The sequence below is a fragment of the Pogona vitticeps genome, chromosome 1 (genome assembly GCF_051106095.1).
Source record: "Pogona vitticeps strain Pit_001003342236 chromosome 1, PviZW2.1, whole genome shotgun sequence".
Taxonomy (NCBI): Eukaryota; Metazoa; Chordata; class Lepidosauria; order Squamata; family Agamidae; genus Pogona; species Pogona vitticeps.
The window spans coordinates 185,562,380-185,586,410 of NC_135783.1; the positions used below are offsets into that span (position 1 = coordinate 185,562,380).

At 40.8% G+C, this 24,031-nt stretch overlaps 1 protein-coding gene across 2 annotated transcripts in view; it reads right to left on the reverse strand.

Annotated features, from left to right (window-relative positions):
- PLCL1 (phospholipase C like 1 (inactive)) overlaps positions 1-24,031 on the reverse strand; it is a 246,274-nt gene that overhangs the window by 37,639 nt on the left and 184,604 nt on the right. For both annotated transcript variants that reach the window (XM_072979303.2, XM_072979311.2), the window contains exon 2: positions 5,436-7,907. In XM_072979303.2, coding sequence (XP_072835404.2) covers positions 5,436-7,907 — 2,472 coding nt within the window. The remainder of the gene's footprint in view (positions 1-5,435; positions 7,908-24,031) is intronic.

Below are 24,031 nucleotides of genomic sequence, written 5' to 3' on the forward strand. Positions count from 1 at the left end.
GTTTCCTTTTAATCCAAAAATAACAAGTTACCTGTCTAATTTACTGAAGTGCTATACATACACGACCAGCCAGAGTGCATTCATTATCTCACTGAAGGGGACATAATAGCATGTCCTGCATCATTAACCAATACCACTGTCCTACAGTTAAAGCCAAAAGATTTAGCATGCAATAATGAAGGGCACTGTAAAATTCCACTACAAAGGTGGAAGCACCACAGCATCCTCTGGCCAATACATATTCATTTTAATTATACCAAATTCCTAGGTTCAAATGCCAGGTCAGGTTATTAATTTTCCCCTCACCATATTGAGCATTAAGGAAACCTGGGACACTGTGTGATAAAAGAAGCTTTTGACAGCCCCATGGTGTCATCAATTCCCTACAGAAAGCTCTTCCAACCATTTAGACTGACTGGATCAATATAATTTCTCATCCCCCACCAGGACACGAGATGGGAAGAACACTCACTAAATTCCTCTTTCCATCCATCTTAGTTGTTTCAGTAGAAGACACTTTGATGAGAAATTTGAAAGTCCTTTGAGATGCCTCACGTCCAGCTCAGAGTGAGCCAAAAACTCTCTCCCCTCCTCAAAATTCCTGTAGTTTGCATAAAATGTTTATAGCTTCCTCTACCTTTGAGAAGCTATGCACATATACAGAGTGCACACAGAAGCACTAGCCCATTGTTTACAAAGATGTAAGCAACCCATCTGGTGCTTCAAATTCTTAAACAAAGCAGCAATTATTCTCATACTGAGCAATTTGCACAATTTGTATCTTATGCAGTTTTATGCGAAAATAGAAATTTTGACCCCAAAAAGCCTGTTTTGTGCAATATGAACAATTTCCTGCAAAACAAAGTTCTCACTAACGTGACAGCTGTCATTAAAATGCCTATAAAGAATTCTCCTTCTCCCATGCGACAGCAGCACTGCCTTCACCCGAATGTATGGAGAAGTGTTGTAGAAGTGGGTTCACTTAATTTACTCAATATGTTCATCAAGAAAACAGCTGTGGCTGTGCAATTAAAAAGCATGTGAGAAAAGAAATCAGTGTATACTTCCCACTTTCAAACTTTCAGGTGGAAAATAAGATACAGACAATTGCAACCAAGTTCTTTTGGGTTTCGGTTCAATTGACTCTCTTTTCACATTTACAAGACTGACATCCTTCGATGCAGAGCTTGGGGACCCCTTTGGCCTTCCAGGTGCTTTGGGCTCTCACTCTCACAATACCTTACCCCTGGGCGACAATGGTGTCGGGATGCTTAATTTGCAGGCCAATACATCTGGAGGGGCAAAGGTTCTCCAACCTACCTTAAGGCATTTCAAGGCCCTCTTGGTTGGCTGCTTTCAGGGAGGTATGTCCTCGCATGTGACTCTTGCACTCTCCACCTACCTGGGAATTGCTGTTGTGTAAAGTTACACCTCCTAAACTGGATCCAGGGCTAATATGATCACATTTAAATGAATCTCCCTCCCTTTCAGGTTTCAAGGATCCCTTGGGTTCCCTTTTGCCTTGGGGAAGCCTTTGGGGGCCTTGGGAAGAAGCTTTCAATAGCCATCTGATCATTGCTGGCAGTACCAATCCCAGCAGCAGCAATACAGCAGTAACTTTGGGCTTACAGTGGCTTCCCACCCATCGTCCTCTGGCCCCAGAGGGCCGATGGGAGATCTAGGGGGGGCCCAAGCCTGAAGAGGGCAGGCAGAAAAGCTTTCAATTCATTTACTGTATATTCAATATTATCAGCTTTGCATTGCACAACTTCAAGCCAGCAGGATTTTGGCCACTGTCAGCACACTGATACCTCAAAATAAAAAGAATGCCCTTGAAATTTAAATGATATCTTGCTGTTTTACTCCCTTGCTTGAAACCAGCAATCTGGGGTTAGGGAGGGACCTCCACATTTTATTTTCCAGCTTTCTGCTAAATGACATGAACGTTTCCTGATTAACTGGCCAAAAGAGTTGGCATATGTTTGCATTACAAAATCTCGATGGGAAAAGTTCCCTGTGAATGCTTTGGCTAATGTTTTAAAATGGTAAAAACCGAGCACACCTATTTTCATGCGCTATCCCTTGCTTCCCTCCAGACTTCTGGATGAAACTGACTACACCAGAAGTAGCTTACCCATTGGTACCTTGGCTCCACCAAGAAAAATAGCTGGACTTAGGAAAGAAGAAAATAAAACCTAGTCTCTCGCCCTACTCTTCACATTTATAGCCAAGCTCTCCCTATGACTCCTTATGTACATGCATGAAGACAGCAATAATTCTGGATCAGACACATAAGGGTAGTACTTATTCCTTAATATGAGCTATCTGTGGGCAAGCTGCTTCTTATCTAGTCAGTCCTATGGCTCTCCGTCAAAGGCGTGGAAGCCTCCCAATGTTCCTGGATTTGCAACTCCCATCGCCTCCAGCCAGGGAAGCAAACCTCTATAGTGTTGTGAATTCTTGCAAATTGTAACAGCTCTAAAGATATGACAGCCAACCATACAAATTCAGGATTCTCATATGCTCACATAATCAACAGTAACATATGACCCAAGAATAAACCAGAGCTGAGGTATTCATCCTACTCTAGCTGCACAAAGGCACACTCAACAACTAAGTGGCAAGTGTACTTTCATGTACTGCATGTCTTCGAATGATAGACGTTGAGGCACAATAAATAAATGTCTTATCCAGCCATGTTGTTGAGCCTGCATGAGCACTGTGGCATCAGTGTGGAGAAACACCAGATCCTCCTGCCTCTGAGAGTGCTATCAGACAAGGATACTGCTGTACAACCCACCCATCTCAAACCTAGGATTTTACAGGGGCCTAAGTGCTGTTCTATCCCACCTGCAGCCCTAGGTTTTCCACTACTACATAAATGAAATGAATTAAATGAAATAGCCAGAGTTTGAAAAGTTACTTTTTGAATTACAGCTCCCAGAATATCTCAACCATCTTGGCCAGTGGCTATATTTGGGAGATTCTGGAAGCAGCAATGAAAAAAGAGTAACTTTCTCAGGCTCTGGGAAAAGGTTTGGATTGATAGCACAAGACGCCCTACATAGGGAAGCAGCTTTTCTACTTCAAAGTGACTATATTTAGCAGTAGGATGGAGGGAGGGATGATTCAAAATTTAAACAAATGTGACGTAATTATGACCAATATCTGGTAATTTGAGAAATATTTTGTTTTCTCCTTGTGACTCACCAAGGTGAACAGAGACCAAACAATCGCAAAAGCAGTCCACAAGGAGCTCAGGGAAACCCACTACTTTTGCTCTCTGCCCGGAGACGCAAAGGCAAATTTTCTTGCAGCTGACTGGCCGCAACTGATTCACCAACATTCACGGCATCCAGAAAAATAGAGGAATTCTTAACTGAATCATTGTCCATTTATGAGTGTCATGTGCTATCTAAATCTGTAGTTCTTCAGCTTTGATCCTACAGAAGCTTTGGGTTCCAGTTCCCAGATTCCTTGACCACTGGTCATGCTGTGGAGAGGTGGAAAGTGCTTCTGAGGTTTAAAGTTACTTGGGTACCCAAGGGCAGAGAACTACTGATCTAAATCTCTTCAGTTGCCACACTGCATTTTGTTGCTTATCACAACAAGTTCAGCAGTTACCAGTTTTGACAAAATCCTTGGCAGACACTGGTACTGTGGAGGTCCCTTGGATTGTAACCATCCTGAGTGAACCTGCGTTCAATCACAATCCAAGTAGGGCAGAAAAGGAAGGGGACATCTGTGTGAAACGGATTATTGTCTTAAAAAGTGGAAGAAGCAACCCTCCATCATTTGGCAATATTGACATTTATTTCTAAGATAGAGTAGCCTTTCTTCCTACAAGCTTAATAGACAATTATTTCCTGATAGGAAGTTAGAAAAACGCCGACATGGGACATTATTAAAATCGGCTCCAGCTTCCTGCTAACATCATTAGAGTTCTTCTATGTAAATGGACATCTTGCAATTCCATGGTTTCTGTGTTAATTAAAATCTTTAAGATGCTGAAATCGTAAGCTTTTGATTATTTTCTCCCTTGGGGAAGACAAAATGATTGTCAATAATGGAAGGTGTGATACATAAACTCACACTTTCTCTTGAAAGAGAAAATGTGAGTTTATGTGTGACACCTTCCATTACCGACACCTTGTGGCTTAATTCTTTGTCTTTAAACCATCACGGATGTAAACCTCCAAAGGGATCCCATTATTCTGAGAAAATGAAATGAGAGTTTCATGAAGCACTGTGTTTCCTTGTATAAATTTAACCTGGCATTGGAAATCACTAAAAGATACCTTGAGATGACTTTTCCGGGGGGGGGGGTGTGTCCTATAGGCACTTTCAGTACAGTGTAGTGGTCAGAGTGCTAGACTAAATGCAGGATTACATTGAAAAATACTTTGCTATGGAATTGGCATGGATGAACTCAAAAGTATTTTTCAATGATCACACAATGTACAGATTAATGCAAACCAGCCCATCCTTTTTTCCTTCCAATCTGTACTTTTCTCCCCTGCCACTCTTTTCTAAGCACAATGATTCAAAAAGCCCTCAGATCACTGTTGAGGCTTTAACAGTGGGAGCCTACCTACAGCCATCAGCCACATTAAGTTGGTGGGATTTATTCCTACCAAGGAGTGTCTCAGACTGCAGCCTAAATGACTATTTTACGAGTCTGTAGAAACTTAATAAAGTACAGTATTATATAAACAGGCACGTTGGTCAATGTGCTAACATTTTTTCTCATGCAACATAAAAGGTGGTGTGTGAGGTTTTCTTCTTGTGAAGGAGTCCAATCAACATATTTAATATTGAGCTGGCTCATCAGGACTATGCAATACATAGACAGCCCTACTCTACAGAGACCATATATTCAAATTCAGATGCCATTCAATGCATACAAACATTCATTTGTATGTATTTGCACCTGATTCCCATGATCCCTTATCCTGGAATGCTGGGAAGGTGGTGGGGAGGAGAATACTGGGAGCATGTGGCATATGAATTCATAGTACAAGTCACGCATGATGATGTACATGCTGTGTGGACCATACATGAGCCTCATTGCCCCCCTCACCTGCTGAGAACCATCCTTTCTGAACAGTGCATGTACTAGTCCACTGTTGGGAAGAAATCTGAAAGAACAAGGAGAGTGTGATGGAAACTAAGAACTCCCAATGATAAGGGAAACAAAAGATCATCTTAACATTGGGCTCAGCTCTTTGGCACTTGAGACCTAGGATTTGGCAAAGTACACCCAACAATGGGAACCGCCCTATTCTTTGCTAACAAGCTGTTGCACCATTTGGTATTCAATCTAAAGCCCCCAAATTATCAACACCATTACTAGCTTGAATGTAACAAGCTTGCTAAATCAAAATCTCAAATATAAAAGCTGAGAAGAAAACAACCAGAATAAAATAATTTGTTACCTGCATGTTCTCTCTCATGTCCGTGGCCTCTCTTAATGGATGGACCGCTAATTTGAAGATGTCATCTATAATCTTGAGATTTGTGTTCCTCAGCATAGTATAGTCTCTTGTTTTCATTCCTATCCTTGCGGTCAGGCTGCGCTTCTGGGGTTTCCCACCACCGCTTCGGTTAGTGATAGCAATGTGCACAAACAGGGTAACATGTTCCATGATGTCTCCAACAAAGGAGCGCAGAGGGATATGCCGATAGCCCGGCTGTAAACATTCCAAAGGGATGGCGCATTGCCCGATGAACTCATCACCAATATAATCGTCGTCCAACACGACAAAGCGGATCATGGCCAGCTCCGGCAGGTTGATCTCGAACTCAAAGCTCTCGTCAAAAATGGGGTTGTCACTGTTCTGTTGAACAGTTTTAGTTCTCTGTTCTGTACAGTCTGCAGGGATGCCGTGGATTTCTAGACACACATAAGGATCTATGACGTCACCCTTGGCGCAGGCTCCTTTAGGCTTTGGGAAGTTTTGACCACTGATGATTTTGACATGTAAGACTTGAGGAGAAACCCCTGGGACTATGCCTTTTGTATTTGCACTGAAGTAAGAGACCTCTTCTCGCATAACAGAAGGCCTAAGGACATAACCGCACCCCCCATTTTGTAAAAACCACCCCGTGTGTAAATCCATCATGGGTCCCGGCGTTTGATAATTCATTGCCACTATCTGGCAGCCACAGTTCCAAAAATCTTGTGGATTCAAGTTACTAGAATCTATTCTCATGGCACTAGGATAGATCCGAGATAGAAATTTCTTGTTATAATTTACAAAATCCTCAGGACACTCATTTGCAATCCTGCTGGCCTCAGCTTCACTGAAGCAACAGATCTCCCAATAATTCTGGTTCTTCATTGCATTCTCAAAATCTGTGAATTGGACAGACTTGCATATAGAGACGAGGTCAGACAGCTCCTTGCACAGCCAGGACCTCTTGGGGGCCCCCAAACACTCTTCAGACAATCTACGAGAAATTTCAGCTTCTTCGTCTTCATCTGTGACTTCCCCCTCTAACAAATCCTCGCCGGAAGGCAGCTTCTTCCCTTTAATAATGATCTTTTTTTTCAGTTTCTCTGGAGAAGGCAAGTAAGCTTCTGATGGTAGTGGCACCTCAGTGTAAAGCTTGCTGCCAAAAGTCTTCTTCAACTGTTTTACCATGACTTTCTGTTGCTGAATAGAGCAGTGGTTTCCCAAGCAGAGAATAAGAGGATATTCTGAAGAAATGAAGGCTAGTTTGTTGATCACCTCAATGACGCATTGAAATGACAGAAAGGATGCCATGTTGTTACGGTTACAGACTACGGGCTCCTTATCTGGACCATCACAAACGTCCAGTTCAATGCTTCTACAGCTCATCTTCAGTGCCCTGACATAACCATTGATATCTGCTGGCCCTCGGATCTGATCCTCTATTAGGTAAGTATTGTGGGAGGAATTGATATAGTAATGTGATAATGGCTGGGTCATGTCTTGAACAACTTTTTTATGTGCAGGGTCAAAAATGTCACATTCTGGGGACAACAGATACCGAGTAAACCCATCAATTGCAAGGAAGCCCTTCAACTGCCCCTCTTCTGAAAATTCATATCTCCGAATGATATCAAGACACATTTCTTCAGTTATCTGTGTAACCCCTTGCTCAGCTTCTAAAAAAAGCATCAAATCATTGGCATCCAAGTATTCTTTGTTTTTCGATATCTGCACCAGCAAAAAATAAACCTCAGGCCTCGTGCAAAGCTCTGTGTATGCTTCACAAAATTCCTCTTTTGTCACACGGGTTGTCAGTTTCTCTTTGCTCTTCTGGATTTCCTTAAACTTTAACCTAATCTTTGACTCCTTTAAGGCTGGGTTCAGCTGCTTTATTAATTCTACAGCCGTGTCTTCTAACATGATCCCATTACCGTCAACATCTGCAGCTTCAAACACAGATGTAAGCCATGCAAACCGTGGAGTATTCTGGCTACTTTCCATTAAATCCAGACACTGTTTGCTACGAGAAACCAGGTACCTCAAACCTGACACCCAAATGTTGGCCACATCTGCTGAGTTGGCAACTAAGTCCAGGGAGTCATAATTCTCTCCATGAATTATAGAGAAGGCACAATCTTCAGAAATCTGATCTGCCAGACCATTGTTCCTAAACGTTTCAGTGTTCTTCCCTAATCGGATCTCCTTTACAGCAGAAACATCAAGTTTAGCCTTGTCAGGATCTTTTTTAGATGGTTCCCACCGAAGTGCTTGCAAATCAGGGTCAAGAGTAAAAAAACGATTATAAATACGGGAATTTGGTCGGACTTTCTTCAGCTCACACCCAGCCTGCATGAAGCTGATGCAGTCGCTTGCGCTACTTATCTTCTTCTCTGATGGCGTGCTGCTGAAGGAGACTGTTTTCTTGCGCCCACATTTTTGGTTGGCAGGATCCTGTAAATTAATTTTCAAAAACATATATTAATCCTTTCTGGTCAAGTGACAAGCATACAAAGAATATACAATGAGGAACTGAACTCTTTGGCTACCATCTTGTACATAAACAATGCAAAATTTGGGGGGACTGTAAAGATTCCGGTTAATAGAACTCCATGTCTGTAAACTTTGGACAGAGTCCACAACATATCAGTTACATTTCAACTTCCCCACAGCTTGCAGAGCAAGTCACTTTGCCACCCGACACATGCTCTACTCAGTAGTTAAGTCTCACTCAATCAATGAGGCTTGTGGCCAGGTTAAGTACAGAGTTTCATCTTTAAAGAGATGACAACTTCAAGAGAAATACACTTCAGAACGTGCCATTTAAATAAAGAGTTTTAAAAAAAATAAGAATCACAATACGAATCAGAATTAAAACCAGGATAAGACTGTCCAATGGTCATTTCAAAATCCTGAACTGCAGGTCTGAACCCCCCCTTGGAGTTTCTGGATTTGTTTGTTTGTTTGTTTGTTCATTTGTTTGTTTAACTGCCATCAGTGGCGAGCAACTCTGAGCTCCTTAGGATAGCAGTTATAACGCTACAAGGCGCCTTTAGACAGCCTTATTTCTGTTTGCATTTAAAACACCATCAGCAGCAACATAGTGTTTCTAAAACTGTAATTCTATTTTAATATTTTGCAAGCCACTTCATAAGCTAACTTGTGAAGGCAGTATCTCCAGGAAGGAGGGTTAAGTCTTTTAAATAAATAAATAGTCCAAATGCTAGCTCATAACATGAGACAACCTGTTATTTTAACCTGTGGACATTTGATTCTGAATCCATATACTCTTCCTCTACAAATGAGAATACATATTTACCTAACTCTGAACCTGATCCTCCAGGAAAGTGCCCAGGTTCTAAATCATAATGTGGGAGGAACCACTAAACACATACATCATTGTATATGTGTGTACAGTGGTTTACACATGATAGCCATATAGGCAGAGTGATTGGCACATTATATCTGTGCCTGAATGTGACGTCCATAAAGGCATATGATAAGAAGAAGGACAACACTATGGAATATGAGGCCAAGCCACTTCCACTTTTAGAATGTCCGCTCATTCCTTATGTCTCCAAGTAACAATTGCCAGTTTTAGAATGCTTAGCAGATGTAGAACCATTAAAGGAAGGAGGAGAAGTTAAAAAAGAGTTCCTTTGCCCTCCCCAAAAGTAAACATTTCTTTAAGTCATATAATTAACAAGAGAAGAAAATAACCCAGACATCTGGAGCATTATCAGAACTTCACCACGTGTCAACAAGGCCTTTGACACAATCAGTGGCAGGCAGATAAACAAAGAGATGCAGGACCAAAGACAGAGTCAATGGGCACAAGATGGCAGTAGGATACAACACACAAACAGAGGAGAGACAACCTAAAGATCTACAGAGTGAGGCTGGGACGGTTTAAAAGAATTATAAGAATTTTCACAAAAACATGCTTCAGACTGCACAGTCAACTGTACAGGAGCTATACTCAAAACACATATGGGAACCAATGTCCTCAACCCAAACACATGATCTTGTTTCCCATAGCAACCATTCCACTGATGTATTGATCCTTTTACCGGAGACTGGGCTTCAGATGTGGTGGGAACAGTCAAGAACTGTGATGGATCCGACATTTTAGCACTTTCTTATTATGTTTCCTGGACAACCTACATAAGAAAATGGCAGATCTAGCTTGAATTCCTATTGGTTCACCCATCAGCCAATCCACCACAAAGAGAACAGTCCCTATCCAGTGAAGAGCAGATAGATGCATGATGGCATCTTTCGTGGAAGTGGCCTTGGGCTAGATGGGCAATCTATCTATCTATCTATCTATCTATCTATCTATCTATCTATCTATCTATCTATCTATCTATCTATCTATCTATCTATCTATCTATCTATCTATCTATCTATCTATCTATCTATCTATCTATCTATCTATCTATCTATCTATCTATCTATCTATCTATCTATCTATCTATCTATCAAGGAACAAGTATATTTAAATATCTGCACTGCATGTTTTAGACTCTTGAGGTAACCACCCATGTTAAATCAATATACAGTCTATAAAACAATACAAACTAAACAAAGAACATCGAACAACAAAACAGAACTGGACAACATCCTGTGGTCCAAAAGGTTATGCACCCTGATTTGAATAATTACAGCCTAGAAGATCCTGAGAAGAAACATGATTCCCAAAGTAGAGGTAGAGCTCTCACAACATCCTTGTGTCTTATTCAGTCCCTTTTGTCTTCTGTTTTCGGGGGGGGGGCAGTATTTGTTAGAACTAAAAGGAAATTGGACTTACAAATATCATTAGGGCATCTGTACCCTTTCCCACCCCTTTCTGGCATTGAACTAGCTGAAAACACAGGGTGGAAGACATTTGCACCAATTACTCTGAAAAGAAATTGAAGCTTTTCAGGAAGAGACAGAATGGGAACCCACTGTAGAAAACTGAATAGATGCTTTGCGGAGGATTGCAAATTGAGAGCATGGGACGAAGTATCTTTATTCTTGTGATTCTTGGATTAAATTGTTTTTTTGATTACGCCTTAGATCTTGTGCTCATTCTCCCTCCAGTTTCTCCATTGTGTCTATGAAGCATGACCTTCATTTCAAAGCATGCCTCCTCAGCTCATAATCACACCCAGGAGAACTATGGAAACATTTTTATAAAGATATAGAAGGGGAGACCTTTTTTTGTACAAAATACCTACTTATACAACCATGCGTTGTGTAATTACATATCATCCTGGGAGGTTTACTTTATTTAGGAAAAAACTTCATCCTAACCAGCTTTTGGTTTAACCTGTTCCTGCAGTCTTGGTTTGGATCTTGGATGCCAAAATAAACTTTAGTATTTTTCAGGTTTTAAAAATTCTGCATTTTAAATATCAACACTGCTTCAGACTTCACAATTCTTTTGGGAAGGTATTAAGGAAACATAGTTGATCACAACAATAACAACAACATACCTATATGACATACTGCAAATTTTTCAATCTAATACTTGTCTAGTTACATATACAGTGTTGTGGTGATACCATAATGCACTTCCGACCCCGGGACTGAGCTCACGCCTGCCCACCAGAGCAAGGTGTAGTCAAAAGGCAGCTCCTGGCAGCCAGAGTTTTTAGGCACTGGCTGATTGCCGAAGGCAGAAGGAGTCACAGGGTGTGTGTGTTTAGTTTCATTTCTCTTCTTACTTCACTACTGTATGTGGAAAAGAAAAATGAAGGGGAGCAAAATTAGGTTTCTGGATTAAGCGACAAGTGGCATTCTGGAAGCTAGAACTTGGAAAAGTTACTTTTGGAGAATTATAACTGGCCATTCTGGTTGGAGGCTTCTGTGAGTTGCTTAAAAAAAAGTCCCAGCTTATGCAAAACCTTCACCTAGTGCTTTGGCCAATGATTTATTCATATCCCCTAGTCCATCCAGCGATGGTGAACCTATGGCACGCGTGTCACAGGGCACGCAGAGCCCTCTCTGTGGGCACGTGGGCCGTAAGTCACCGGATTGCTACCCCAGCAGCCAAACCTGAGGAGGCAGCTGCAACCACTGTGCTAGCCCCCCAACACGTGGCAGGTCAGGATTCGGAGCAGCTGGCACTGGCAGGGTTGGGTATGATTGGATGCAGATCCAGAGAGGGATCTGGAGGCACATCTGTGCCCGGGATCCCCCCTTCCACCCTCACTTCCACCGCAGCCCGCTGGTGTTTTGTGTTTTTTTTCCCCCAGTTTGGGCACTCAGGCTCAAAAAGGTTAGCCATCACTGCTAGCCTATGAAGGGAGTGGCCTCTAATCTACCTTTTCAATATGATTCTCTTCTTTACCACTGGACTAAGAGATGACAAAAATCCATGATCTGACAAGCATATAGACTAGAGAATGTCATGGTTGCAGACTCTGTTTTGGGAGTTCATTTGAACTATAGATTGTGAGGGTTCAACATTAAAGCAGGATGGTTTTTTTGACTTCTCTCTTTCCACTTTGGTTAGGCTCTGCAATGTTCACCTTGATGAAAAGTCCTGAAAGCCTTGAAATGTTCTGTCTGTAATGATACTGCACTGAGTGTTCCAATGGGTCCAGCAAAGGGATTGCCCAGCTCTGATTGTGGACATTGTTCATGAAGCACATGGCTATGACTCTTCTTTGTTTTAATACATAAGACCTTGAGAGCCAGCGCGATGTATTGAAAATGGCATAGGAAAAGGACTTGGGAGACCTGGATTCAAAATGTAACTCAGCCACAGAAACCCATTGAGGTTAGCAATGGCAAACCGCTCTTGGAATAGCTCACCTATCTCAAAAACTCTATAAGGATTGTCCCACATCAGAAACGTCTCAACTGCACATAACAAATGGTAAACCTATACTGGTAGTTATTTTTGAAAGTGTTTGAAAGTGTTTAGAACTCTCTTTGTGCATGATGTTGATAAGAAAGTAGATGTTTTCGAAAGCAAAAAGACCCTACTGCTTCTGTCCTCGAAGAACAAGTAGAGTTCCTTGGTCATTTTTATTGCTTTCTAATAGCCCTTTTCCTTAGACCATTCTCCATATGAAGTTTGCAGCTGAACCGCTGCACCTGCTTTCAATGAAGGAGAGAAAATGTATTGTAATACGCTCAAGGTACCATGCATGCAAAAGGTACTTGCCTGCTTTGAAAAAAGAAACAGGAAAGGAAATACTAGAGGGGTGATAGAAGTATCAGGTCCCTCCTGCCGGAGCTCAGTCACTGCTCTTCTGTGTTCAAGAATGATGATTCCTGCCCAAGCCCCACAGCCTGCTTTGGTTCTATGCTGGGTATGAAGAACAGACAGTGTACCCCAACTCTCCTCTCTCACCTGCATAAAATTTCTTGTTATCTGTGCTGACAGGGTCTAGAAATAAAACAATAACATAATGTGGGAGGAGTAGTTTGGACTCCTCCAACACTGTTTTGGTATCTACACTCTTTGCAGGGCCATTGAAAATTGGGGGGAGGATATAGGGTTGTCTCTTTTTCTCAGTAACAAAACCAATGTCAATATGTCCCCCTCTTGTTCTCTTAAATGTTTCTTAATGCTGCTTTGGACTACAAGAAAAAGCACCTACAAAAAAGGTTCCCCTACACAACCGCCCACACAGTGATAGAGGTTCAAGCAAAGAAATGTCAGTCACACACACACAAAAAGGAAGAAAATAACATATCTCTAAGCTACTTAAATGTCTCCTGCCACACTGCTCACCGAGTGATTTCAAAACCCACACTGGCAAATGAATTTGCTTCACTCATTGATCTGTCACAGAGATCTCTGATTATTAAGATTAAAAGCAAAAGAAAGCCAATTAAGACAGAACATGCCATTTTTGCTATTATTCCTAATTCAATGGTACATTTCCCCCCGAAACTATAGTATCATAATTTACAGCAACCTGAGAATATACAAACACAGCCAATTAAAATGGCGACCCTTGATGATCCTTTCAACATATTATTTGAATGCAAGATCTTCGAGAACAGAGGTACAGAATAAATTCAAAAACTTTTGTCTCAAAGCATGCTGTGACCTACCATCTAAAGCAGTGGTTCTCAAACTTGGCCCCCCATGTGTTATTATGCTAAAAAAACACCGGAAACCTTCACCCCTAGTTGTGCTAGACAAGATTTCTGGGAGTCGGGACCACTGATGGACCACCACCCCCAACCCTGGGGCATGTGCAGAGTGTGTTTCCAGGTCCAGGAGCATATGCAGAGTTATCCCCTATGCTTGTAGGAGCTGGAACATACACACACACACAAGGGGATTTCTCTCAGCTTGAGAAATTGCAAAGGGTGGAGAAAATGGCTTTGTGTGTGTGTGTGTGTGTGTGTGTGTGTGTGTGTGTGTGTGTGTGTGTGTGTGTGTGTGTGTGTGTGTGTGTGTGTGTGTGTGTGTGTGTGTGCGTGTGTGTGTCTGTGTCTGTGTCTGTGTATCTGTCTGCAGATCCATTTTCTCCACCCTTTGCATTTCTCAAGCTGAGAGATATCCACACCTTCTGTTTTTTCCCTGGTTTTTATAAAGTGTTTCAAATCTGTCACACAACTTTTTGAACTTTTTTTCACTTTATTATGCTTTTATTAAATTAAAAAAAATCAATAAGTAAAACAAGGGGGATGGGTCTCCATTAAAGGAAGGAATCGATTGTCTCCATTGGTCCTGGGAGCCCAGTAAGTGTATATGTAGATTTGTTTTGTTTTTATTTTTAAACATTTTTAAAAACACAAAAACAGAGTGGCCAGTAGATTCTGAGTTTTGTAGTCCAAAAAAATTAACTTTCCTAGTCTTGACCTTTCAAGACTGAGTAGGTTGAATGGTTATGGTATTGCCCCATGATCAAAGAGCTATTCTCTCCAATACTTAATTCCAAAAGTGACATGCCCCCCCACCCCACCCCGTGCACAGAGCCCCCTCCCCAATATGTCCTCCTTTTTGGCTTTCTATGTCCTCCTTTTCGTACACATGTATCTGGCAACCCTACACTCAGATGATCTTGTTAGTTAAGAGTTTCCCTCTTTGAGTCATAGGTTGTGTCTAATGTCTGTTCCTGGTCTGAAGCAAATGAAAAGTTTTGAAATTAAACATGCTGATGTGCATCAGACTGGTGGACATTTAAATGGATCACCTCTGCTACAGCCAAAAATATAAAGCCCTATTTTCCGTACAAGGTACTTTTAACACTGGATCATGGATGATGTATTTGAATTGCAGCTATCACACTGGCTAATCTGAGATGAGATTTGACATAATGTTGGGCCAGTCAGAAATGTAACAGCCGGTATCCTGTCCAATGTTTATGCACACAAAACTCCAATTACAGAAGCTATCACAACAGTCTGACAAAGTGCCGGTCCTGCACATGACTCAGTCCGGCTTTTTGGAGATCAATGCAAGAAAATATGAAAATGGAAACTGGCCATTGTGTCTTTACAGAAGTCTCCACAGAGCTTTAATTGTTTCACTGCTGACTCATGGTTTGGGAGTTCATAATACACTGTCACAAATGTTAGCATAAACAGACATGAGTCACAGCCTCGTTATTAATGAAACCCTAATCCACTGGATCAATAAACCAGGTTGGATTTGGACTCCTTGACAACTAACAGAATTATTTTAATTGAAATTAACTGCTTTTCTCTCCTATCTCTGAATCATCTAGCACTGGATTTGTAATTAAATAAGCTCATAATAGTATCAACGGATTCTGTCCCATGAGATCCAAATAATCCTTCTCATATTAAACCTTCCCATTTTGACTAATTATACTAGTAAACAAGTTGGACATGCAAGAAACTGCTATAGGACCATGTTCTCGGTTTCTGCTTTAGTCCACCAGCCCTTTCTTCTTTCACAACACTCATTCTCCTTTGCACCTAGGATTCTATTCTCCCGCCCTCCCCTCTCATTAACATTCCTTAACCACTGAGCATGCATCCCCTGGCTGGGATGTTGTAGGCGAGCTTACCTCATCCTCTGTGGTTGTTTTTCTTAAAAGATCCTTTTGTACTTTGCAAATGTCAGGCTTTCCCAAGTTTGATGATACTTCCCTTCTCTATTGACATAAACAACACTTATGCCCCCCTGAAATGTCAGAAATAGGGAAAATGTGATATTCTGTTACTGAAGTGCCTACCATCAGGCTTATGGCTCCTCATAGTTAGCACAAGGGAGCAAACCATGAGCAGTTTGTGGATCAGTCTTTAAACTGAGAAATGAGCCAGGAGGAAGCATTAATTAACTGCTGAAAATAAATACCATGGTATTTATTATACTGACATTTAAATAAGATGAGATTTCTTGACCAAGACCTAATTCAGACATTCTTTTTCCTAATTAGATATGAATGCTATAAACATTGTACATGTTCATTCAAAAGTAAGTTTTATGAAATTTATTGGAATTCTCTCTCAAGTAATTCTGGAAAAGGATGCACTCGTAGAGCATAATGCACTCTACATATCACCCTCCTGACCTTCTAACTGATAGACAAAAAATCAGGATGAGCCCTGGTCATTCTGAGTTCTCATCTTGTTACACTTGTGGATAAAATTATTCTTCAATTCTTTAAAAAATTATTCTGGTTCATGAATGTGGGATAATGTGCTTTTGTATCTACAAACATCAGGAAAAGGCCTAATATTGCTGCACAATATTGGGCCCATATTGCCAGTAAGAATACAAGATGCCAAGCTTTACATAGCAAAGGGTAGCCTGAATGATGACAACGCCAATGGCAACATTCGAGTTGGTCTACAGCAGTGATCCCCAACCTTGGTCCTCCAGATGTTCTTGGACTACAACTCTCAGAAGCCTTCACCACCACCTCTGCTGGCCAGGATTTCTGGGAGCTGAAGTCCAAGAACATCTGGAGGACCAAGGTTGGGGACCACTGGTCTACAGGATACCCTCCTGTGCTCATTACCATTCACAAAGTGACACCACGCAAAGGAAAATCCCAGAAGCCGACTCCTTTTTTCATCAGTTTTGGATTTAATGAAATGGTGAAGCAAAGGTACAACACATGCAAGGAGAAACATACATACCTTTCAACCTCTCAGGTAAAACTAATCTTGAATGCCCACCAAATGCAGATTGAAAAGCTATGTTCCAATTTCCAAACCATTTCTTTGAGTTAGACAAGCTGAGGAAGAAAAATATATTGCACCAAAAACTCTATGAACACGCGATATGCATGTTTTCTAAAAGATGTCCCCTTGCCTTTTGAAATTAAAAATAAAACAGGGAGAGCTGGAAGTTAGCAAGCATCGTCACTGAAAAACAAGGTCAAAATCATCCATATTATGTGGAAGAAAGACAGTGAAGAGAGAGAGAAAAAGTCAACTCATTTGAAATGTGGTGTTGGAAGAAAGCCTTACAGATACTCCAGACCTAATACAAGGCAGATTGTCTCACTAAAGGAAGCCATAGCTGTTAGCTTGAAAGACCTGAGCAGAACTTACTGGAAAAGATAATATTGCTAGAAAGTGGGGGACAGCAGGAAGAGAGAAGAATCTAACATGAGATGCCATTTGTTTGTAAAATCTGAGCACAGTTGATGATAGGACATTTTGGAGGTCATTAACTCATACCATCACCACACATCAGAAGTGACTTGATGGCACATAACATTTTTGGAGGTTTTTTCTTAATTACTGTACTAGACAATTGTATATTGACAAGATGGAGGGAATGGCTGAAATGTGACAGCTCTGCTTACATCAAGAATATTTGTTCTCTTATCTTTTAAAAATATATATTGTTAATATTTTTACAACTGGACACAGAATCCCTTTGTGAGCACAAATGCCTGTTTGTTTGGGAAAGCAGTAAAAAGTTCTCCTCCTGAAAGTCAGCTAATGGGGTTGAGTAGATGTTGTCTAGAGGGGTGGGGTAAAAATCAAATAAATAAATAAAATAAATAAATTGTCTACCAGAGTCAAAATTCAGATTGGGGAAATCTGGAGCCAATTTCCCTTTGAGGACTGCTGTCAGGAGCCTGGTTTCTGAAATATTTACTGAAAGCACTCAGGGTTGGACAAACACAACAGCTTTGTGCCTTTGTAATGCACAAATGCCTTGCAAAAATTGTAAGGGGGAGTACAAACAGAGTTCTCAGGCAAATCACATAAGGGGTTTACTCTGAGTCATATCTGGCAACTAGAAAAGAAAGAGAATTGGTTAAGTTGAAATCCTAAAATTTGGGGAGTGTTTCAAACAGGAATACATCCTTCACAAGGGCTGTACTCGATAGTCAACAGGGGCCTATGACATTTATAACACTTCCAGTTCTGTGGTTGTAATATGGTGATGATGATCCATACATTTCGAAAATTAATTGTTTTCCTATAACATGACTGTTCACACAGAAGTCCTAGCTGCAGTAAAGCTACAATCCTTTAAATGTCACTGCAATGGCGCAAGGGTGTCATTTTTCACGAAGTAGGTTGAAATGAGCCATCTAAGTGAACACATTAGCTAATCTACAGCAATAGATGTAAGTTTGTGAGTACATCAACTGTAAAATCAACAATGTGGCAGGAAGTAAGAGCAGGATCTGATTCCATGGGGAAGAATCCCACCCCGAACAATTGTTGATCCAGCCTTATGGGAGCTGCTTATGGAAAAAGAGATCCCAAGGGGCAAGGGTTACATTGCAGAAAGCCCTCAGCATGGAGAAAGATCCACAAGATAGCAGAGAGCAGAGAGTACCAGCTCCTACAAGAATGACATTTTCAGGATTATCAAGGGACCAGCTACACAAAGCTGAAGAGACAGCAAAGAGGGAACAGCAATGCAGGTTTTGTCACGAGCTCTTCTTCCAGAAAGGGTAGGAAATGTCCTCCCTCATGATGGCCTCCCTGGGGGCAAAAAGAACTACTGTGTGGCAACAGATGATGCATTTTCAATCCAAACTATAGAAGGTTCTCTAATAAAAAACTTTCAAAAGGGAGGTGAAATTTTAATGACTTGGGGCGAAAGGAGGAGGGCATTTCGTGCCTCCTGTTTATGTAATCATTGTGTAAGTACCATTCTAGGCAAAAGGAGAGAAAGCAATGTAACACCTCTTCAGAAAATGCTCAGGGGCAATAATGTATTTTTCCGTGTATAAGATGCTACTTTTTCCTAAAACCATTACACTAAAAATCAAGGGGCATCTTTTACACGGAAGTAAGCTGATATAGCTGAGGAGAGAACAAAACGGCCCATACCTTGCCTCAGGCTTCCTTCAGTCACAAGGCTTAGTTTCCTACAGTCTGGAGACTTACCTTCCTCCAATCATGAGCCTTATTGAACTGACGTCAGCTAATGCTGAACAAACCAATTGGAACACACCTCTTGGAGGTGGAGCCTGTAGGCTCAGTTTCAACAGGGACTTAAAATATCTGACATTCTGAGGCAAGAGGCTGAATACTCAAAGCTAAGTTTTCTTAATTTCTCTCTCTCTCTCTCTCTCTCTCTCTCTCTCTGGCCTAGTAAATCTAGTTATTAAGATAAATTATTTTTCTCACCACCTTGCAAAAGAATACCTATTTTCTATCCAAGTTATGAATTCTATAAGAATTAATGGGATGTCAGTTTTCGTGAAACCCATGCATAAATTCACACAAATCTCGTCTGCAAGCTTGTATTTCCAGACCATCTTCATTTACCACATTAAACGATGTCAGATCTTAATTAAAAAGTTTTAACTGAAATTTATATGTCAGCAGTGATGCAGAGTTGCTGTTAAAGGGATATATCAAGTCACTTACAGACTTTTTTGTAAAGGAGGCGAAGCAGTATCTGCTTTTAAAATAAAATTACAACTGAGGAAGAACACAAAATGTGGATGTGATTCAGGATAATCAAGGGTTTTTGAAGACTTTATGCACCTGAAGATAGAGAAGTAAAATGAACAAGGTCTCGATCCAAAACACAGGCAGTGGTTTTTCGGGGCTTTTCAGAGTGGCCCCAGAAGTGTTTTCAAGAGGAGGGTTCTCTGTGGTCTATTGTTAAGTACAAAAAGGATCCCCACTGTGATGAAAACATACAGATTACTAGTTTGATACACTGGCAGAATCACAACTGTTGCTTGTTTATGGTGTTGCTTCTTCATACTAATCTCAACTGATAACTGTCCTTAATCTTACTTTCTGCAGGTTTGCTCTCAATTTGGCTCCTCCCTCCACAGTGGAATTCTACTCCCAAATCAAAGGCAACAAGACAATGGCTCTCTTCTCCTTCTCCATTAGTCAGTCTGCTTCTTGATCAATTAACTAAGCAGCCTTTTTTTTTTTTTTTTTTGGCCTGGTGATCTTTGAGGAGTCATCAGTTCAACGCTTTGTGGCCATTCTGGAAAGGTTCTAACCTCCAGCTTGCTCTCCTAGGTCTCTGGCTCTCCAGCATCCTACTTCCGCCATCAGAACACACCTCCTAGAAGGTTAGGGGGCTTCTACAGCAGCAGCACTCCATGGATACTGGGATAGCTTCTGGATGTAAGCATCCCCTGATCATGCAAACAGGATGGATGCTGGTGACATAAAAAGGGCTATACCTCAGTGCCAGAGGACATTGCTTTGAATGCAGAAGGTACCAGCACCAATCACAGAGTTTAATCACGGAAGGTTCTGCCTCTTGCCATTCAGAGGAATGCTACTGTAGGTGGACATGAGCGGCTTCCAACAGAATACAGGAAGCCAATGTTGAGGCTAACAGCATACAATCCATAAAAGAGGAAGGCTTGGCAGCTATTTGGCATTGGTTGGGCTGCAACTCCCGCCAGCACTGTCAGAAAAGCCAGTGACGGAGAATCACGGGAGTTACAGACCAAGCACACATGGAGGACTGCATCTGCCCAAATCCATTCATTGGACTCTCCAGTTCTCCAAAGCCTATGAATACAAATATATAGATGCACAAAAAATTAATTGAATTCTTAATTCCTAGTTATTATGGTTGTCTCAACTTGAGGAGAACCCTCGATGATGAATTTTCAAGCCCATAAGACTCTCTCCAGGTATGTGAAACAAGGAGTGCTATGTTTTTCTCAACAGTGTCTCTCTATTGTGTGCAAACTGTGCATAAAACTAGTGTCATTTTCATTTGGGAAGAAACCCAGGGAGGGAGGGAGGGAGGAAGGAAGGAAGGAAGAGTCAAGTCCATACATCAAAGCAGTAGCCAGATATTTTTCACACGGTGATATTTGTATTATTGCATATGAGGGCAATTTGGCTTAATACAGTATGTGCAAAAGAATATGTTCACTATCTTGTCAATACTGCCACAAAATATCTTGTCTTTAATGGGGCAGGGAGCATACATAATTGGGCAATTCCTCATCCCATTGTGTAAGCATGAGACAAATGAGCATTTACCTTCCTGTACCAAAGGCAAGACGAGAGACATGAGAAAGACAATTAGATCTGTAGAAGCCGCCAATCCATAATGAACAGTAAGAGTCAAGGTAAAGTAAGAGAAATGTATCCGTTTTGCTTTCATCCACATTCATTTTTTTAAAATTCTAGGCTTTTATCCTGAAACATGATTTGCAGATTTCAGTAGTTTTTGTCTTTCCCCCCCAAACCAAACAAACAAATGTATGGCAGCACTCTTGGACATCCTGCCTCAGATGCATGCGTAGGATGGTAAGTTCTTGCTGGAAGAAGGCGTTCTGTGTTTAGGGCCTTATATATTAAAACCTCCATCTTGAAGCTTGCATGGAAACAGGTAACCAGAATAATGCAACCAGAGTTGGGGAGATCTGTTGGTATTAGATGGGCCCATCAAAGCAGAACACAGCAGTAACTGGTGTGACTTACTGTACAATTATAGTGTGAAGGTTACTAGCGCAACCTTTCCCTTTAATTTCAGCAAGGCAAACTAAAACTTTAAGGCAGGGTTAGGCAACTGCAGCCTTCCAGACGCTACTGGGACTGCATCTCTGAACCATTCATCATAGTCAGCACAGCCAATGGTAAAGAACACTATGCACTGCAGTCCAACATCTGGAGGGGTACATTTTGCCCACCCCCATCTTAAGAAGTGGGCAAAATGCAACACTTTCCAGGCAAGTGTCCTGTTCAGTAATATTCTGCAAAAATGATAGCATGAGCACTTATCACAACTTAAAGTGGAACATTTTTTCAATGCTGGGCACATTCAGCTTGTCCAGTGCTCTCTCAAGGATAATAAAATAATAACTGCATAATTCTTTCAGGATTTCTTCTTTTGAGGGGGAGGGGGCTGGAAATATTGTCTGCCCATTTATTTCTGGAAACTAGGGGAATGGTTTTAAATGGATATGTTGCTTCTACCGCTTTAGAAAGGGCACAGAAATTGCTTTGTGTTTCAACCTTACAAATTCAGCTGGGGATTAACTATTATTAATGCATCCCTGCTCCTGGAAAGTATTTTGCTGCCTGTCTGATAAACAGCTGATCAAAGATAAAAAATCAAGAAATGATAGCGCTCTATTTAATATTCATCCAGAATTCAATAGCTAAGGTTCTTGAACAATCATTTCTCAGAGACTACACTGCACACTACCTATTATCTATCACTTTTCATTCCAAAGGGACCTCAAAATGTAGGTTTGATAACAACACCTTTAGGCCCTCAAGCAAAGCTCCATAAAGAATAATCTATGCAAGATTGATTTTCCAGAAGCTTAATACTTGCTCCATTAAGGTCAAGCCCTGCAGGCACCGTCAACAAATTGTTCCCAAAGGACTGAGTTGGTTCATCTCATGCAGTTCTCAAATCTATATTTGTTTATTAGCAAATCCACTTCCTCTTTCTTTTTGCTGTCTCCCTCTACAAGTTTGTCATGCCTAAAGATCAAAACATGTTGCAGTTCAGGTAATGGCTTAATTTAAATACAGGTGCACCATTTGAAAGTAGGAATCCAATATTCATTTGATGGGAGTAAGCAAACCCCTTTGAACTCATTGGGATAAAATGATCATAATGCTCTTTTGTCATAAAGGGGGGAACAGACAGCACCTCTATCAAGGCTTCGGGAACATTTTTTTGACTCTCTGGACTCTCACTGGCAGCTGCAGTCCAAAAGTAATTTTGGGTCTCTCTCTCTCTCTCTCTCTCTCTCTCTCTCTCTCTCTCTCTCTCTCTCTCTGTGTGTGTGTGTGTGTGTGTGTGTGTGTGTGTGTGTGTGTGTGTGTGTGTGTGTTGACAGAAAAATACAGCAAGGATGGGGAAATGCCACATTTGTGAAGTCTCTCTCTCTCTTTTTAACTAGAAATCTAAATCCCATCAACCAGATAACCAGGTCCAAGGATCATGGCTTAGGTAGGTGCACATGTTCTAGTAATGTAACAAGTTGCTTCTGAAGATCGTCGTTAATGTTTTTGTGGTGTGTACCACAACTGAGATCACAACTAGTTCTTTTAGACAAAAATCTTCTGTGTGCCTGAACTGAAGAAAGGGGATGAAGAGACTTACTGGTTACTGCTCTTAGACAAAAATTGTGAACCTGTAATCTACTGGAATGTACCCAAATGTCTTTCACTACATCCTGATTTATCATCCACCAGGCTATGCAACAGAACACACTGTTGCAACAGAAAAGACATCTAATCCAAATATTCTGGGAAGGCATTCCATATGTTCCCAAAGACTTCCCATTCTTTAGAGTCAAATGTGGTGAAACGTAGGCACTCTAGCTGTTTCGAACTACACCTTCCATAATTCCTGATCACCCACAATGCTGGTCATGGATGAAGTTGAAGTTGAAAACAGTTAGAAGGTCAAATATTCTCTGTGCCTGCTTCAGATACCAAATCTAATATTTTTGTAGTCCAACCTTGATTTTCTTGAGGGTTTACCTCCAAATGTTTTGCTATTAGTGCAATAAACTTGCTCTGTTACTGTCTAGTGAAATCCATATAACTGGGGTCTTTTCTATTAACTAATCCTATGTGTTAATAGGAAAGTACAAAACTCTAGCCTAAATGCACAATATTAAATGAGCAGGCAGAATTGAAATCAAGCTTTTATTTTACTCATAAAGCATTTGTATACTGTTTTGTGACCCTAACCAAAAACTTAAAATGATTTACACAGAAAAACTAAAGAAGGCATATTAAAATAACAATAAATAAATAAAGGCCTTCAAAGCAGAATGAACAGAATTTAAATCACCAATCACATACAGTACTTACTCTTTTTCATATTTATCATATTAAGCCCATTAAAACCCAAGCAGAATATGAATATTTTCACTGCTTGCTTAAACTTCATCAGCAATGAGATTAAGTCATATCCTTTCTCAGACATAAGAGGGATGCTGTCACAGAAAAGCTATTGTCTTACCAGGAATATTAGAGGGAATTCTAAGATTAATTTATGAGCATTTTCATATGAGAGGCAGTAGTTTACCAGGGTTTTTTCCCCCTAAAGCACTGATTCCATATCTAGAAACAGTGCTTTCCCAAGTGATAAAAAAAGTCTGATTCTGAAAGTATATTAAAAGCCATTGATTATTGGAATGTGAATATCAGCTTCCTTCACTGATTTGATTGCTAAGATAACAAAAGAGACCACTTCAAGAGAGGGAAAA